Below are 19809 nucleotides of genomic sequence, written 5' to 3' on the forward strand. Positions count from 1 at the left end.
TCAGGGTTTTTATGTTTTCTAAATACAGAGGTTTTAGGGGAGGTCTCAGGGGAGGATCTCAATAGAGTATTCATCAGCTTCCCAGGTGTGTCTTTCTATATGCTGTTCATCAAAATAAGTGTATAGAGGGGTCAAGGTCATTCTCTGGTCAGTTTCACCTTCAAAGAATGGCACCAAAAAGGGTCTGGGACTGGGGCGGGTCTGCCCCAGCATGGTCTGGAATGTGTAAACAATATGCTCCTAAGTATCCCTGGTTAGGAAAGAGAAGACCTTGTGATTTATTATCTGGCTGTAAATTACTCAGCCGGTTTGTTCAGCTTTCCTTCTCAATTTTCCCATTCCACTGGCTAAGGAATTTACCTAGCTTCTTACTTCCCTGCCTCATTATGATAATAATAATAAAAAGCTCTCAAGGAATGATGCATAAACAAAGAAAAGAATACCTCTGACTAAAGTGATAAAGAGGGGAAAAGTGACAATAAACAGACTCCAAAAGCTGTATCTGCTTTGGAAAAGGTCAAGGTTAGGGAAGCTCTGAGGAGGAACCAAAGTCCATCCTCTGGGGAGGGAAGGGAGAGGGCTTGCTAAATCCTGAGATGCGGCTGATGGCCGATGGCTGATGTCCCTTGGTGTGTGTGGGGGAACACCTCGCCCTCCTCTGTCACCTCTGGTAACTGATGACATTGCTACTCTCCCTCTCACTGGTTGTCCCCTTCTGGGCTTCAAAGAAAAGATACCTACCTTGTTAAGCCTTATTATAAAACTTAATCATGCTTTTCTTTTCACTCTTTTCCTCCCCCACCCACTTCTATCTCCTCTCAATTCTTTCTTTCTTTCTCTTTAAATAACAACAAAGAAGTCACCAAACACACACACAAAAATGAAACCATTTTATTATGTAATTCTCTCTAGTGTTATTCTAATTGTTGAAATAATGAGTAACTAGTTCCCTATGAACTCTGCCGAAATCACAGATGTGGGTTTTTGTTTGCCTTTTGACCTTCTCCCTTCTTTGTACTCTTAGACAGGCTCTTAATAAAACAAGCTCTAGAACCTGTAACTTTGTTTTTCTGAACATTCATTTCTAATTTTAAAACATATTTAATCACATGACATTTATTTTCCAATTGCAGTTGTAAAGGAGAAAGTCCAGCTGTTGTTACAAAGGAGGAAAGCGTACTTCATGAGTTATTTGGGACAGACATAAGGTGCTGTGCAAGAAATGAGCTGGGCCAAGAATGTACCAAGCTGTTCACAATAGGTAAGACATAATATTATATATTTCTGTTTCAGTGACTGTTCCTTACAAACGACCTGTTATCCTTACAAGCATGACCATTTAGGTAATCATTGAACTTCAGAAGTCCTATGGTCCCTTTATATTACTTAAAATGAAATATTATGGATCCTGTAAGTGCTACAAGATTTAGTAAAAAATAAAATATTTTATTAACTTTTAAAGATTAATAAAATAATAAAAGATTCATAACATTTGAAATGACGTTAAGATCTTTGTTCTTCAGAATATTTGGTATATATTTTGTGATGAGGACAAATCACTTTTTTCTTACTTGGGATGTTTTTGTCTTCTAGACCTAAATCAGACTCCTCAGACCACACTGCCACAATTATTTCTTAAAGTTGGGGAACCCTTGTGGATCAGGTGCAAAGCTCTTCATGTAAACCATGGATTCGGGCTCAAGTGGAAATTAGAAAATAAAGCCCTGAAGGAGGTAATACGATGCATTTGCGTTCTGAAAATGCAGAAACAGCAAACTGATAGTCCAGGTTGAAAATCATTAAATTCATTTTGTTTTATTAAAACCTAGGGCAGCTACTTTGAGATGAGTACCTATTCCACAAACAGAACTATGATACGGATTCTGTTTGCTTTTGTATCATCAGTGGGAAGAAACGACACTGGATATTACACTTGTTCCTCTTCCAAGCATCCCAGTCAGTCAGCTTTGGTCACCATCGTAGGTAATGCAGGCTGCTCACACAACCTTTATTCTTATTTTTAGTTGCTTTGGTGTGAGGTATGTGCTGCGAATTCGGATTTCAACACAATGTTAGCGTCAAAAGCTGATAAAGACACCGAATCAGAATGGCTTTGCAAACATAAGTCGCCCACTCTCTTCCTTTTCCAGTTAAACCAAACCCTCTTGAATGTCACTGTCTTCACACTTACCCTGCTGTAATGCATGGCTCTCCCTTGGGAATTTGTCTTCCTGTAGACTGTAAGTTTCTTAGGGACAGGAGTAATTCTTCTGTCCTTGTAGTCCCAGAACATGGCAGAGAGCCTGACATAAAACAGGCTTTTAATAAATGCTTGTTCTAAGAACTGACAGAGCAGTGAACAGTGACTGAGATATCTGGACAACCACCTAGATGCATTGAAATTTGGGAAGACTAAGGAGGATTTGAAAATAATCATGCATTAAGTAATTTCAAATTAGGTGGCAGCCATCAGTTGTAATGAAATGCTAAGAAATGAAGTGATTCGCTTACCACACTGATAAGGAAGTGAATATTGCTGGCTAGATTGTTTTTTTTACTTGTGCCCTGAGGTTACTTTACGTGGAACATGTCACTAAGAAAGCCAGTCTCTCTGAGGACCCCTACTCTGCACATGACCAGCTGGGCTGGGGGAGCCCTTTCAACCTTTAGAAATTGTCTGCAACATGGATAGGTTTATTAATACACTTCTTTGGGGAAGAGAGTCAATTATTTACCTCCAATTCTTAGAGGAGTCTTAACTCCGGAAGGTGATGAACTCAAACATATAGCTGGGTAGATCTCCTGTATTTCCTGGACTAGGTAATCTGACCTTCAGCATGAATTTTCTTGCATTAAAACTGACGAATAAAAATGTATTCATTGACTCAATATATTTTCATATAGATCTTATTATCTAATTTATAAATGCTTTTTTTTTTTTAACAGAAAAAGGATTTATAAATGCTTCCAAAACCAGTGAAGATTATGAAATTGACCAGCATCAAGAGTTTTGTTTTTCTGTCAGGTTTAAAGCATACCCACAAATCAGATGTACCTGGACCTTCTCTGAAAAATCATTTCCTTGTGAACAGCACGGCCTTGACGATGGATACAGGTGAGACCAAATTGAGCTCCAGGTCTCGGCATCATTCTTGACACAACTCTTCTCGTCCTAACAGGAGTGGTTTTGTGTCATTAGTTCGTGTATTATTGAATTGACATTGGAGACGGTAGATGTGAGGGCACAGTAAGAGAGTTTTATAATCAGTTCAGATAGTGTAACCACAGCATGAAGAATGGAAAGAATCCTGTAAGTTTAAGCAAGGTTTCGTGGTGCTTTCTGAGTCACCAGATTGTCACTTCCTGTTTGAGAGTACGTGCTGCAATGAGCACACCGACTCTCCCTCTGCATGTTTGCAGAGGATTGAGGAAGTAAAGCTGCTGAAAAACAGGAAAACATTACCTGTCAGTGTATTGATTTGTTTTCAAAAACTGGTGCAGAAGTTGCCCAATAACCAACGCTAAAGGAAAACTTTGTTTTCCCTCATTGTCAGAGAAGCACTTGGCCCTATGGGATTCCTTTTTTAACCCAATTCAAAGATATAAGAAAAATCAACTTAGTTCAATGAATATCCCTTTAATATCTTTTTGATGAGCTTGATGCTCTGTGGGGCTACCAGAGTGAATAAGATAATGTTTCGCTCCTCCTCAAATTTACAGAGGCACACGTAAGTGCCAGAGGCCACCTGGGAGATCGTTGCTACTGTGCTGGTGACAACTGATATGACTTCTTAAGATTTTACAGATTCATGGATTAGAGGACCACATTTCTGATATATGGGTTGTGGGCCAATCTAGAAAGCTAGTTAATTTGGTTTCATTCCACGGTCACAGTCTATACCCCTTACCCCAAGTAGTAGTAACTATCTAGCCAAATGAATGAATTGAGGCAGATCCTGATTCCCATAGTGTTTTTTTACTTCTCATTTGTCATGGCCTAGTGATATAGTTAAGTTCTTTGTGTGTTGAATCTCACCAGTGAGTTGGTAAACACCATAAGGATAAGCTCTCTGTCATTTCTTTATCTTTGTATAATGCCTCCTTCAATCAGAATTGTTTAATAAATGAATGAATCGTTGTCACGCCTGGAAGACAACTCAAAGTGCATAGCCTGAGCCAAAGATGAATCAGTGCATCCTCTCTGTACTACAAGGACCACACACAGCACTTACCACAACACCCAGCACTCAGTGTTCCTTTTATTTTAAAAAGTTCTTGAAGAGCTACAATGTTTGTTGGTGGTACTGTTGCAACATTTAATACAAATGCAAAGGGAAGATGGAGCCACCTTCATCATGAAAAAAGTGGTCAAAATATTACATAAAAATGAACAACAGCCCTGACTGGTGTGGCTCAGTGGGTTGAGCATTGTTCTGCAAACCAAAACATTGCTGGTTCAATTCCTGGTCAGGGCACATGCCTGGGTTGCGGGCCAGGTCCCCAGCTGGGGGAGTGCAGGAGGCAACCACACATTGATGTTTCTCTCACACATTCATATTTCTTTCCCTGTCTTTCTCCCTCCCTTCCCCCTCTCTAAAAATAAATAAGTGAAATCTTAAAAAAATAAAAAAAGTGAATGCTAGCGCTCTAAATGTCCTTTGTTGTCTACATGAGGCTCTGTGTTGACAATAGGGAATGGGGATGGTGACTAAATTATAATCTGAGTTCTTTTCAACTTTTTATCATAAAAAGTTTCAAATGTACCAATAAACTCCAAGAATAGTACAGTAAGCATCCTTTTCTCACCACCTAGATTCAACAATTTAATCAAATTGAATTTTGTTTGTGAAGTACAGTGTTTTAGTGTTTCAAGAGACGACACAAATTTTTGTGTGTAACTGAAAAGTTTATGTAATAACATTACTCCTGAAAAAGCTTTCATGCGGTCATGGTGTTGTGCAGACGTCTCTCAGCTTCCCCACACTCACAGCTTCATTTCTCCAATTTACTTCCTCAAATATTACTCCAGAGTTCATTAGGGCTTGCCTTTATGTGTTCACAGTTTATTAAACTATAACTTTCCAGCAGTCCTGATAGCATGATCTTGAGAAAAACTTTTAGGATAGTTCATCCATTAGTTTCCACAATTCCTTGTCTCTAGATTGAATTACAAACAAATGTACCTTCGTTTTTCCTAGTTTCATGACAAAGAAAAAAAAGACCAAATTATTAGAATTTTATAATTATTTAGTAATTTCCTCTGAAAGATACTCCCTAGGCCTCCATGGAAACTTAGGTCTGAGGAAGAAAGGATCACCCACTTCTTGGTAAAGCACCTCAGTCCCGTCAGCTCTCCACTCTCCAGTTTCTCCGCTACCCATTTTATTATTCTCTGCCTTCCCATTTGACTTGGATAATCCCTTGTTCTTTGAGTAAAGCTTCTTTACTTTATAGTCAAATTACTCCCTGAGCTACTAGAAAGAGCCTGCCCTTTCTCAAGTCCTCCCTCTAGGTGCTAAATGGAAAATAAAAATGACCTGTATTTTAATTGTACACATCTGTACAGTGCAATGAGAATACATCTTTTTAGTCACCAATATATTATGTCAGTGTAAACTCCAATTCCCTCATCTCTTGTCCCATGCCAGCTAGCCATTTTTAGAAAAACACTGGGGGAAAGAGGAAGCTTTGAATCTCTTGGTCACCTAATAGGTTAGTTAGTCCCTTTGGAATTTCCAGAGGAGGTTCAGCAATGCAGTTGTTTCTATCGCCATGGCTGACTGTAACAGACAAGAGGACAAGCAGTTTAAAATGGCCTGGATATTCACCTCTGTTCAGGTTATTTATGTGACCACTTCACTACCTAAAGATTGAGGACATTCAAGATGCTATGTGCTTGACACCATGGCCAGTCACACTCCATGAAGACAGCACAAAAAACTTAGGAGGAAAAGTATTTATAAAATGTTTTGCTTTGGTCCACGTGACAATCAATAGTTGTATTGATAATTTCTTTTTCTATCAAATTGACTTGTGCTTTTGGCATGGTCCCTGGCTAGCCACATGGCTTCTTCTTTTTTTATCTTTTTAAATCCCCTCTCTTGTTCCTTTTCAGGGCCTTTGGCTATTGTCCAGTAAGAATTACATTTTCCCTTATAGAGGTTCTCATCTTTCTCTTCTTGGACCACTTAAACGCTGTCTTCCTAAAGTCTGGAAATCATGTATTTACTTTTCTCTCTAGTGTTATAATTTAGCTTTCTCTCAATCTTTCTACCACTTGCACTTCATAATCATTCCCTTCTCGTTTTCCAGAAGTAGGTCAGAATAAGAAATTTCCTTTATACTCTTTAAAAAATGTTATTTATTTATTTAAATCCTCATCCGGGGATATATTCATTGATTCCAGAGAGAGAGGAAAGGGGGAGAGAGAGAAACATTGTTTGGTTGCCTCCCATAAGCACCCTGACTGGGGATTGAGCCCAAAACCTAGGTACATGCCCTGATTGGGAATCGAAACTGCACCCTTTTTGGTGTATGGGATGATGCTCCTACCACTGAGCAACCTGGCCAGGGCTTTAAATTTATTTTAAAATTGCAGTTGACATACAATATTATATTAGTTTTAGGTGTACATCAGTGATTCGACATTTATATGCCTTAGGAAGTGATCAGCACGATAAGTCTAAGGACCCACCTGACACCGTACATAGTTATTATGTTATTGATTCTATTCCCTGTGCTGCACTTTATATCCCCATGACTTATTTTATAGCTGGCAGTTTGTACTTCTTATTCCTCTTCCTATTTTTCACCTTTTCCCCCACCCCCTTTTTACTTCTTCAGCATTCTTGTTAACAAGGAAGACAAAAAACTTGTTAAATTCTCATATGATAGGTCGGAGCAATAAATTATCTCATTTCTATATGCAGTCAGAATTACTTTTTAGCTTTGGAGTTAAGGATGCACAACATTGGTGTCAGATAAACATGGGCTCAAAGCTGTTCATCAGTTGCTGGCTGTGCACTTTGAATCTTAGGCATCAACCGTCGTTCTGTTTTCTCCTTCATCTCCATATGCAATCCCGCACCTGTTTTCTCTTTTTTTCCAGGCACCTTTTGGGTTTGCTCTTTTCTCTCCTTTCCCATCTTCCTTACCTTAGGCAACAGTCATCTTTTCATGCTCTGTTCAAATCTGAACTTTTACTTTTCTCCTAAGACTTTCCACATTATACTGTAACTGCTTAATTGACTTGTCTGCCTTCACCACCAAACTGTAAATTCTGTGAGAACAGAAACCTACTTTTTCTAACTCACTGTTGTATTACTGATTCCTCCCACAAATAGGCTCTACCAATGATAATAGAATGAATGACTGAATCCATGAATGAATGAATGAATTCCTGGGTTACAACTGCCTCCAGATTTCCCTCTAATAAACTTTTCTTATGGCCATCAGTCTAAATTAAAATACTGTCCCTGGTAATCCTCCCTTGCTCAGGGGTCTATAGCACCTTCTGCTTTCTCCATCAGGTCTAAATCATTCAGCTTGGTTTTCAAGGTCCTTGATCATTGGCTCTCCCCTTCCCATTTAGCCCTATTTTCTACCCACATCCCAATGAACACCTCTGCTCATTCCATTGGCTTCCCTATTATTCTCCTTCATGGCTGTCTGCATTACTGTCTCATGTATTAAGTCCTGCCCTTGTCTCCTCCTCAGATGTCTTTTCACTGTTAATTGCTATTTAAGTCAAAGGTTAGTCATAGGTCTTGCTTGGACCAATGTCAGAGAACCATTCTTTTAGGAAGCAAGGGAGTTACAGGCTCCTCCACCTACAGAGGCTTTTCCTTACTTCTGGGAAGTTGGACTAGTCCAGAAGGTGTAGAACAACGGGAGCGGGAACCTTCTTGTCTCTCTAAGAGGAGCCTTGGCCCACATCAGTGTTTCTCAACTTTCAATTTGCATATGACTTACAGGGCGATAACTTTTTTAAAAAAGATTTTATTTACTTATTTTTACAGAGAGGGGAAGGGAGGGAGAAAAAGAGGGAGAAAAACATCCATGTGTGGTTGCCTCTTGCACTTCCCCAGCTGGGGACCTGGCTGGCAACCCAGGCATGTGCCCTGACTGGAAATTGAATCAGCGACCCTTTGGTTCGCTGGCTGGCACTCAGTCCACTGAGCCACACCAACCAGGGCAGAGAAAATCTTAAAATTAAGGCTCTGAGTCAGTAGGCTTGGGTTGGGGCCTGAGATTTTGTATTTCTAACAAGCTGCCCAATAATACAGGTGCTGCTGCTGCCTGTCCTCAGACCACACTTTGAGGAGCAAGGGCCTAGCATACAGACAATACTTGCCCATTGAACTTTAAGAGTGAATGTCTCAAGGGATAATCTTCTCAAGCACACTGACATTCATTTCAGCATCTCCTGTAAGAATTGAGCTAAGTCTATCTTTAATTCTTTTTCAAACAGTGTATCTAAGTTTTGCAACCACAAGCACCAGCCAGGAGAATATGTATTCCATGCAGAAAATGATGACGCTCAGTTCACAAAAATGTTCACACTGCATATAAGAAGTAAGTTAAGTTATCAAGAAATTTAATTTCAGCCTTATAACTCCTTAACTATTAATTAACCAGGACCTGAAAAAGCTAAGTAATGGCTTAGAAGCAATGCTGTAAAACTTTTTATATACCGAAGCATTTTGAAATTTCACTTTCATAAATATCTCTTTCCGTGTTCATCCTTTAAAGCTAAGGGACTTATTCCATGTGATCTGTGAATGTATTTAATGTTGTGACTGTTGACTTTAGTACTTTAGGTCATGTTAAAGAAAGGTCAAACGTCATATTACCTGCCATTTACTTGTTTTAATATTTTTGTTTCTCTGATCTGTAAAAAGATAAGAGTACATTTCATGGGAAGTGTTGCAGCTACTTCTGAAGCCAAGAATCATTTCGGAGTAAATAGAGGTCTATACCTTAGCTCTCTATGGAGCCTAGCAGTGGGAAAGTGGTGTTCTGCAGATGGGCAGTCAGGCTGCCTGCGCAGAAAGTTACATGATGAAGAAAGAAGGATAACCAGAGGCCTTGTTTCACCCTGCATTAGACACCCTCCCAGAAGCACAAACTGCTTGGAGTAAATGGGCCACCTATATGAAGCTGACTTTGAAACCATTTCTGGAAAGTACTGTTCTACATAAGCTTATTTTTCACATTATTCTCTATAGGAAAGCCTCAAGTGCTGGACAAGGAATCATCATCAGGTTATGCCTCTTGTTCCTCGGATGGATATCCATTACCATCTTGGACCTGGAAGAAGTGTTCAGACAAGTCTTTCAAGTAATATAGACACTGGCATCTCTTACAATGGAAGAACATGAAATTCACACTCTCCCTGATTACTAGCTCTTTCTCATAAATACAAGTTTAAGAAGAAATGATGAAGTATTTAAAATGCATACCTCTGACTCCATCATCATTCTACATGGTCATAGATTATTTCTGATAACTCATGATAGGTTAATCTCTTTTAGAGCTCACTAGAGAAACCCTAGCCCTGGCTGGCATTGTTCAGTTGATGGAGGGCCAGCCTGTGAGTCAAAGGGTCATGGGTTGATTTCTAATCAGGGCACATGCTTCGGTTGCAGGCCAGGTCCCCAGTAGGGGGCGCGTGAGAGGCAACCACACATTGACGTTTCTCTCCTTCTCTTTCTCCTTTCCCCTCTAAATAAATAAATAAATAAATAAATAAGCAAAGTATTTGAAAAAATTAGAGAGACCTAACTTCCAGTCTGACGATGGCCCCACCTATCTAACTTACTTCTCTGTCATTTCTTTTCAGCTGCACAGAAGAAATCACAGAAGGAATTTGGAATAAAAAGGCTAACGGAAAAGTATCTGGACAGTGGCTATCGAACAGTACTCTGAACATGAGTGAGACCATCAAAGGGTTTCTCGTGAAGTGTTGTGCGTACAATTCCTTGGGCACAGCTTGTGAAACAATCCATTTAAGCTCACCAGGTACACAGCAGCTGCTATTGTAATGCACCGCCTTCAGGGATTCCCCACTAGAAGTTAGTCCCTGTTGTTCATTTCTATTTGGGGAATTTTACAAGAGCGTAGAGGCTCAGTGTGTGATACAGGAAGGCTTTTTGAGTCAGGCAGGAATCCCCACTGAATGTACACTCTTGTATAGTTCAAAGGCAGAGTGACTTCTATGGAAAGTTATTATGACTCATGGGTTAGAGTGATGTACATAGAACCATAAACTCCTAGACTAGTGACTGTCTCTTGAAAGACTTGATTTTAGAAAAAAAAAAATACAGTAATTTGAAGTCGCAACCATCTTCCTTTTTGCTTAAGCTCCTTATTTACCTTTAGCTTGCTGTTTTATAATTTCTAGTTTTGATTTTTTAGAGCCATCTTAAATTAATTCTGAAACCTGGCTGCCTACACTTATTGTTTGGAATCACCGGCATCCTATAACCCACTTCTCCATATTCATACAATATAATATCTTCGATATCTTTTTTTACTTGACTTGTCTATCCTGTGGGTTTAAGTAGATGTAATTCTTATAAGCCTATGATTTTTTAAGAATGGGTTCAGATCATAAAACTTTTCTAGGAAGGAAACTCATCCTTTACACTACTACCATTGCCTGATTTTCCATGGGGAGTGAAATATTTGTAGAGAACTTGTAAGGTTGCAAATCCTGACGCCTCAGACAGGATGCATGAGATCATGATGAGCATTAACTATAAAATCAATCAGGAATCCCGAGTCACTGTTTAGTGACACATTTTTTTGTTGTTGTTGTTGCAGGTCCCTTCCCTTTTCTCCAGGACAACATCTCATTCTATGCAACCATTGGGCTCTGTCTCCCCTTCATTGCCATTTTAACCATGCTAGTTTGTCATAAGTACAAAAAGGTAAACAAAGAAACAAACAAACAAACAAAACCCCCTAAAACTCAAAGGTAACGATTTATCATGGCTTCCTATTTCTGAAGAGCTGCCTATTGCTAACTGACCTGTTATTTCATCTCTGAAGCAATTTAGGTATGAAAGTCAACTGCAGATGGTGCAGGTGACTGGTTCTTCAGATAATGAGTACTTCTACATTGATTTCAGAGAATATGAATATGATGTCAAATGGGAATTTCCAAGAGAAAACTTAGAATTTGGTAAGAATTGAATGTTCCAGATGTTTCCATAGCATTTCCCTCCTGTGGGAAAATCTTGAACCTACATTCACTCACCATTTATCTTGCAGGGAAGGTGCTAGGATCAGGTGCTTTTGGAAAAGTGATGAATGCAACAGCTTATGGAATTAGTAAAACAGGAGTCTCCATCCAGGTTGCTGTCAAAATGCTGAAAGGTACAGTGGAATGATAGCCCCCAACATGGGCGGTGCAGGCTGCCTCTGCCTTGTCTCTTTTCCATGATTGTTGTGGGTACTGCTCGCCATTCTTCAAAGCTGAAAAGGAAGTGAGTCAGGGTTAGTGCCAACCAAATCATGAGTATAACATGCAAGTCATGAATCCAGGACTCCACCTCTTCTTCCTCTTTGTTTAGTTTTTTTTTGGGGGGGTGGGTTTAGTATTTGGGGATACCATTCTATGGGCAGATGTTGTTGATGCCATTTTGACATAGACTCTGGGTAAAAGAGCAAATTGGAGCTCCTGGGTAATTTCTCACTCCTTGCTCCATGCACTCCCATCTGGCTCCCACCTCCACCCCTCCCCTTAGCTTTGCTCACTTTGCAAGACCCCCCTTCCCCACCCTGCTGGCTTTTACTGAGGTTTTCAGTGACCTCCAGTGAACTAAATTCTAATGGGCATTTTTCAGTCCTCATGTGACTTGAATTGTTAACATGAATCGGCAGGATTGACTCTTTTCCATCTTAAAAGCATTTTTTATTTTGTTTTTCATGCCACCATTTTTTCTGGGTTTCCTCCTCCTTGCTGACTGCTTCACAGCCCTTTGCCAGCTCACCTTCTGCCCAGCTTTTTATGTGGAGTTCCATGAGGCTTGCTTCTGGGTCTCCTTCCATCTTCACTCCACATGCTCACCATAGGCCATCCAAACCACACCCCGGGACTTTACCCAGTGGTTCTCATGATTGCACCTTCCTCCTGAGCTTTAGGATCATATGTCCAAATGCTTGGCTCTCTCGAAAGTCCCTTTAATTCAGCTCATGGAAACTGAACTCCTCCAACCCTGGCCCTTCATCAATACTCCCACCTCAGTGATTGATATGAGTACCCATGACTTGCCAGTGTCCACACAGTCAGGTAAGCCAGAAACCTAGAACTCATCCTTGAAACCATTCCCATTCTGACACCCCAGAAGATATTCCCCATCAGGTTTCTGCTTAGTGTCTTCTGAGTTCACCCTCTCTCTTATCTCTATTACTACCACCCTAGTCCCAGGTCATCTCTTCTGAATAGCTGCCATAGCCTCCCAAGCAGCTACTCTATATGCACTCCTACTTCCTTTCAGATTCTTTATAGTTGAAGCCCAAGTGATGGCTATGAAATGCAAGGCAGATCCTGTCATTTTCCTACCTAACATTTTAGTACACTACACAGCCCACATGATTTGGTGTCTGCTCAGTGCCCCACCCTACACTCTCAGCCTTCTTTCAGTTCCTCCAGAGCGCCGTGCTCCCTCCTGTCCCAGAGCCTGGCACAGACTGATCCTCTCTCTCACCCTGCCGCTTCCACAGAGTTCTCTCCCACCTGTCCTTCAGATCTCAGCTTAAAGATTACTTGCTCAGGGAAACTTACTCTCACACCAAAGACAAGATCAAGTGCCTTGCTAGATGCTATCTGAGCTCTCTATAGACTTTTTTCTCCCATAGAATTTATCACAATGTGTAATTATATCTTTGGTTAATTACTAAATTAATGTCTTATTCAACCCATTAGTCTGTAATCCTCATGAGTATGGGGACTGTATCTGTTTTGCTTTGGTCTCTTGTTCCTTGGTCTTTGCCTGTGCTGTTCTTTCATATAAAGTGTTCTTCTCTCTACCTCCTCATTGTGCATTCACCAGGTTCATTCCTATTTTTCCTCAGGCCTCAACATAGACAGTTGATGTCCCTTTCCCTACCTCCCCAAAGGCTAGGTTAGTGCCCCTCTGGTGTGACCCCACAGCACCCTTCCATTCATTTGCTACATTACATTCATCACGCTATATTGTAATTGTTTGTTCACAAGAGACTCTAAGCTCCAGGAAGGCAGGGGTGTGTCTTGTCTATCATTTATTCCCCCAATGCTTGACACATTGCTTCATACATAGTAGGCACTCAATAAAGACTTGTTCAATGAATGAATGAATGAATGAATGAATATCAGGTAGTGGTATATGAAAGTGCTTTGAAAAAGTTAAGCATGCCATACTTCATGGTTATGAGGAATAATGCAAGGACAATTGAAAACCACGAGTCCCTATAAAACATGAAGCAGCAGAAGACATGAGGTGCTAGTGGGTCACAATGCACAAGTGACGGATCTCACACTCAAGCCAAGATGTTAGAGATAAGATACCCCTGACAGCATCAGTGCTCTAGAAAAGCCATCATATAGGCTGGGATGTCTTCCAGGACAAAATTAAGAGACCTGGAAATATCTAATTAAATCTTCATTAAATGTAAAGAAAAGATACTATGTTTGTAAGAAATAATAAGTTAACAGAGGGGTGGGTGCCTGGTGCCTGAAACCTGGAGAAAGAAGACCAAAGATCCTGTTGTTGCCTCCAGGGCTCCAACACCCACCTAAGCAAGGGTGCCCTGACCAGCTCGCATGTCAGCCTCAGTGACACAAGACCTTCGAGTTTCTCAGTAATTACTCCCATCCTATGCTTCTAAGCAAAATTATCAATACAGTTTGCCAAGCTATCTAGACTTTTTCTCCAGGGAGAGAATGCATAGGCCAGTGGATACATTCTCAGCTACTCATCAGTTATAGTTCTCATTATCAGTTATTAAGTCTCTGGAGAATTTGGTTCCTGGGAAGTGGTCCTTTTCATCTCCTCACCATTGAACTCACTAATAAATTTAAGGTTGTAGACCCGAGGGCCAACAGGATGGAGTCAGCCACCCTCACTACATTCTTATCTCATTTTTCTATGAATCTAACAAATTCAAGAGTCAAAAAATATGTATTTTTTTCCTTCAGCATATATATTAATTTATGGGGAAGAAAGGCTATTGTTCTTATTTTGTTTTGTTCTGTTTTGCTTTTTTGAGGGTCAATATTAAGGATTTTTATTCTGGTAGAGGAACACCCAATAGAAAGGCATGTTCTCACATTCAACTTTTATACTATTACAATCTTTGAAATTCTGTCTTAAAAGAGGATATTATTATTCAAAATTCATGTAGCAGTTTATGCATTTAAAAATTTTTTTTTGCAAATCTGTTCTGAACTGAGGAAAGTTTTAATTTATTAAATAACCTAACACGTTTTACTTTAGTTTTACATTTATTCTCTCCCATTGACAGAAAAAGCAGACAGCTCTGAACAAGAAGCTCTCATGTCTGAACTCAAAATGTTGACTCAGCTGGGGAACCATGAGAATATTGTGAATCTGCTGGGGGCATGCACACAGTCAGGTAATCGATTCCCACTGAAAATTCCTAATCAAACATAGTTTAACCTGAAGACAAAGAGGACATTTGTCCTCATTTGTTTCATCTTCTTTCAGTTGCACTGTGGGTCCTCAAACCCAGGTGGAGTTAGAGATGAGTGTGCTCTAAGCAGGTGGCTCAGTGTAGAGGATTCCTCTTTTTATTGGGATGTGCCCCATGATTCTAATCTACTTAAAAACAGTCGCCACACTGCAAGTATATAGTTAGTGGGTTCTCCCTCTACCTTCTCCCAAGCTGTGAAGGGCTGCTGAGCTTGGCTGCCACCCTAACGGGCTGTTTCAAAGAAGCACAGCCAAGGTGGGATTTCAAACTTTATTTTCCCAGAATTCAGTGGAACAGCACTCTGTTTCTTTCACTTCTGCCTAGCAATGCTCAAACCAGGGTCATCATTTCTGGGACAGCTGATCTGAGACTAGGACTTAAAGAAGAGCAGAAGAGAAAATGGATCTCAGAGAGGATTAGGGATATATTTTTTCCTCTCAGGCCAATCATAAATCAGCATCTATTTACCAAGTGCTTATCACACAGCTGGCTTATTATTTCCAGTTGTGAAGTGGAGAATCTATGTGGGCAGTGATTATCGGTGAGACCACATGTATAAAGGCCAAAGTGGACGGCAAGAAAAAACTATTGTACTTCCCAAAGGAGTTTGAATGAAAAGCTGAAATTAAATTTAAAGTATAAGGGATAGACTCAGAAAAAGTTGTACTCTCCCTAAGTCAGGGGAGAAATGAACTCTCATAGAGATGTTCCCTGCTACTCAGACATCTGAAAAATTACCTGGTATGTGTCTACCTATAATTAAAACTATCACTATTTCAGGGCCAATTTATTTGATTTTTGAATATTGTTGCTATGGTGATCTTCTCAACTATCTAAGAAGTAAAAGAGAAAAATTTCACAGGACATGGACGGAGATTTTCAAGGAACACAATTTCAGTTTTTACCCCACTTTCCAGTCACATCCAAATTCCAGGTAAGAGAACAGGTCAAGATTTCATGATGATTCGTTCTAGGGCACATACAAAATATGATGGTGCAATATCTCTCAATCTCTGGTCAGCTTCTAAAGGCCATACTGCAGCATTGTGGAGTCTGTGGGTTCTAAGACCTAGAAAAATCACTTATTGTTGCTAGAGTTTCCCTGCGGATTTGGAGCAATGAGGCCTTTCCTGCAGGACAGGCACCGTAGCTGAGCCAGTCTCTATCCACCTGTGCCTGAATCACACCCTACACACATATTTCGTTTTGGCCTCCTGGTTAACACGTAGGTATTAGTAAAAGAATGAACACTTTTTCCAAAGTCCTGGATGTGTTCATAGAGGTCTTGGGAGTATTGCACAAAAAAGCTCTAAACTTGTAAATTGGACTTAAAAAATAAGATAGATCCATTGATGTAATGTGATAGGGACAGAATAGAGCTGTGGTGACATCGGTCTCTGTGCTCTGTGTTATACAGTCCCCCATCTGTGGGGCTCCTGAGTGAATCTCGGCCCTGCCAGATCTCTTGTCTTGGTGTGCATGGATGAGGGCCAGAGAAGTTTGGTGGGATGCTCGTCCTTATCCTTGGAAATTTCTTACTAATTCTTGAATACTTGAACATCGTCGTAGCTCTATAACACCTTTCTCTGAATTCACAGGCTCTGATAGAATCATTCCTTGATCCACAGTGCCTTCCTATTTCCCTGGATATGGGAAAGCACTCCCTTATCCTAAAGGCACATTTATCAGAGGCTTTTTATCTTTACTGAAGGACTTTTGGAGGTTAGGCTTGAGAGCCAGCTTTGTTTTCTTAGCATATGTTTCAGTGGGTCTGTCTCAGACCTTAGAAGGCTAAGCACCAAAATCATGAGGCCCCATGGAGATCCCCATGCATGCCTTTGTGCAGCTCCCTTCACCGACTTATACCTGTCGCACTAGTCCTCCCTTTTATGCTCATTTCTCAGTTCACATCCTAAAACTGAGACAATTCTAATGTCATGCGTGCTCTAGAACAGAGAGTCCTTCCTAATGAGTCAGGTGTGTGTGACCAGAAGTCCTTGGTTAGTAATAACTAAGGCTGGTGAACTCAGTGCCTTTGATACAGTCAGTCACTGGGCTGTGAAATACATTGAAGTGGTGACTTTTGGAATATCTGTGGCCTGAAAGCTTTAAACCATTTTACAAAGATATGGAATCTGTAAGTTGGGGTAACTTTGTATTCTGGAATAAATTGAATCATTGTGTGTATATAATACATACAAAGTTCCTCAGTGAAGAGTTTTATAATATATGCCATAAAATTGGCATTATTACTATTTATTAATTTCACAAGAAAAGGAAATGAGTTTTGCAAAGGTCACCTTGAAAAAGAAGGATGGTAGAATACGTAAAGGTCCCTGTAGGAGATTTGTATTACTTGAGCTATTAACTGAGTATAGAAACAGAAGACTGAGGTACAGTCGCACCCTTTACTGGCTTCATGATTTCAGCAAATTATATTCCTCTCACCAAACCCAAGTTTATTTTTACAAAATATGACTTTGACACCGATGTGTAGACTTGTGCTAAGAATTAAGTGAAGTCATCTTTGAACTATAAGACTCTGTGCAGATATCAGGCTCACTCCTCCCATAGTTGAACTGGCTCAATTACACAGATGTTTTCAATTCCACAACAAATGGACAAGTTGATGCCGTGCTTTTAACTTAAAAGTCCATTTATATTTGCAATTCATTTATTTGATGAATTGTATTTTTAAAAATAAAATATCTACTCAGAAGAAGAACATAAATAATGAAATAATAATTTTTTTTAATAGTATGCCTGGTTCACAAGAAGTTCAAATACACCAGGACTCGGATCACATCTCAGGGTTCAATGGGAATTCATTTCAACCCAAAGGTAATATTTTATTCTAATTAGTAGCACTTAAAAGTAGAAATGAATACAAAAATTCTGTGTTAGCTGTCTTTTTTCACATGTGTAAATGCAAAAGTGTGTTTTACTTTGCTACTGTTATCTATAGGCTTTATGAATGCATATTTGCTTTAAAAGTAATTAAAAACCAACAGTTTATGTATTGGGAATCTTATATCAATGTTTAACTAATGAACACTGAAGGCTATTTTATTTGGCCAGATTATTCTTTTAAAAGTCATAAATTAATTAGAGTCATCCTATTACCTGATAAGTGGAAAAGATGCTGAGTTCTGGAGTCAGACAGAAGTTGGGTAACCTGTGGTTGCTTCACTTTCTGGCTGGACAACTTTAGATAAATTATTTAACCATCCTAGCCACAATTTTCTCATTTGTAAAATGGGCCTAATGATACTTCCCTCATTAGACTACTAGAAGGATTAAATGGAAGAACATTAAGTGCACAATGTGTTAGGTTGATGTGAATTATTTTCCCAAAGTCACAAAACTACCTAGTGCAAAAGAAGAGCATCTGAGACTCCTTGGCTGATCCAGCAGCCATCTATCACCAGAGCAGCTAGAGAATTAATTTATGCTTCTAACCAAAAAGAATCTTTAGGTGACTCTTCAGAGGCTGCACAGTTCTCATCATAACTAGCCCTGGTGTTACAGGAAACAGGTGTGAGAACTGCACTCATACATCCTGGCACCTCACCTAACTGGCTTTAATAACCTCATAGAGATTTAATAAAGGCAACTTAGAGTTTTGGCAAAAATGAGGACCAGTTCTATTTTACAGATGAAATTGAATATGAAAACCAAAAAAGGCTGGAGGAAGAAGAAGACTTGAATGTGCTTACATTTGAAGATCTTCTTTGCTTTGCTTATCAAGTTGCCAAAGGAATGGAATTTCTGGAATTTAAGTCGGTAAGTTCTTTAAAGAAGAAACTAACAACAACAACTAACAAAAGATAATTTTGAAAAAGAGAGGTACTTTTTGTTATTGTTGTTTATTTTAACTTATGTCCCTTAGTCTATCTTCCCCAGCCTTGTCCTCTGTTGGAGTCACCTAGAATGTTACCTGGCCTTTGGCTAGTTATAGCACAAAGGCTCAGGAGCCATTATTAGAGAACGGTTATTAGAGCCCTCCCAGGCTACCCTGACAGGTCCACATGGGAAGTCCTCAGGAGTCCCTCCTCGCAGCAAGGTGCAGCAGTGTGGGTCCTTCCTTAGACAGTCAGGTTGCCGGGCTAAGCCTTGCACAAGGGCATTAGACCCAAGGGGTGAGAGGAGGCTCATACAGTGGAGTTTCCTGCTGGTCAAGCCAGCCACCCTGAGTGCCTTTTTCTACTTCGCAGTGTCCTGCAGGCCTGCCTACTCCCTCCCTACCACTGTTCCCTGATCCTTCAGGGCTACAATAACAAGGTCCAGGAGCCTGCCTCCAACTGTTGTCTCTATCTCACTTTTGCATCCTTTCTGTAACTGCCTTTCAGTCCTGTTGTTCTCTGACATTTCAAGTGTCTCCTGCCTACAAGCAGATTCAAACCATTCCCCCAGCTATTTTCTGTCCTCATTTGCTTATCTTCCATTATATTTCCCAATTTTGTTCCTCCTTTTTTTTGGGGGGGGGGTCTTTTATCCTTTCCTCTCTCTCTTCTCCACTCCCCCACCCCTTTTGCTCTCCTCTTTCTCCCTGAATTTGGAGACAATAATTTCAACTTTATTTTTTTCCTTTAAAAAATTAGTCTCTAATATAATGTTATATGTCAGTTATACCTCAATTTAAAAAAAAATTAACATGAAATAAATCAATAGCTTTGAAGACTAGAAGCAAGTAAACTTATAAGACATTTTGAGATAAACAACGAAAAACATCTTTAAATGAAAGAAATCTGCGAAACTACAGTAAAGGGCAAGAAACAAGATCTGAATAAATGAGTTCTACCATGTTCATCGGAGAGAATTAATGTTTAAAAGAAAAGCCACTTTTCACCAAATTAATCTGTATGCAGAAGAGCACAAAAGTAGGCTTACTTTTTTTGTATGGAAAAAGACATGCAAGTTATGATTATTACAATAGCTTTATTAACTCTGTGTTTTGCGTACTCACAACTGTAAACCTACTTTTGCCCACCCTGTATTTAGCAGAGGCCCAGTTAGAAGTGCAAGGATTTCTCCCTTCCCCCTTAGGGATATTAAAAGTCATTATTATCTTCTTTTCCAAATTTGGGCATCCACAATTGTTTAAAAAGATAC

General features: G+C 39.8%; 1 protein-coding gene across 1 annotated transcript in view; it reads left to right on the plus strand.

Annotated features, from left to right (window-relative positions):
• FLT3 (fms related receptor tyrosine kinase 3) overlaps positions 1 to 19809 on the plus strand; it is a 48751-nt gene that overhangs the window by 21010 nt on the left and 7932 nt on the right. Inside the window, exons 6-19 of the mRNA XM_090275168.1 lie at positions 1134 to 1261; positions 1594 to 1733; positions 1830 to 1983; positions 2947 to 3115; positions 8471 to 8574; positions 9228 to 9339; positions 9842 to 10020; positions 10825 to 10931; positions 11053 to 11185; positions 11275 to 11379; positions 14509 to 14619; positions 15478 to 15631; positions 17456 to 17538; positions 18353 to 18480. Coding sequence (XP_090131294.1) covers positions 1134 to 1261; positions 1594 to 1733; positions 1830 to 1983; positions 2947 to 3115; positions 8471 to 8574; positions 9228 to 9339; positions 9842 to 10020; positions 10825 to 10931; positions 11053 to 11185; positions 11275 to 11379; positions 14509 to 14619; positions 15478 to 15631; positions 17456 to 17538; positions 18353 to 18480 — 1807 coding nt within the window. The remainder of the gene's footprint in view (positions 1 to 1133; positions 1262 to 1593; positions 1734 to 1829; positions 1984 to 2946; positions 3116 to 8470; positions 8575 to 9227; positions 9340 to 9841; positions 10021 to 10824; positions 10932 to 11052; positions 11186 to 11274; positions 11380 to 14508; positions 14620 to 15477; positions 15632 to 17455; positions 17539 to 18352; positions 18481 to 19809) is intronic.

This window comes from Furipterus horrens, unplaced genomic scaffold (assembly GCF_987537825.1).
Source record: "Furipterus horrens unplaced genomic scaffold, mFurHor1.1.pri manual_scaffold_4, whole genome shotgun sequence".
NCBI lineage: Eukaryota > Metazoa > Chordata > Mammalia > Chiroptera > Furipteridae > Furipterus > Furipterus horrens.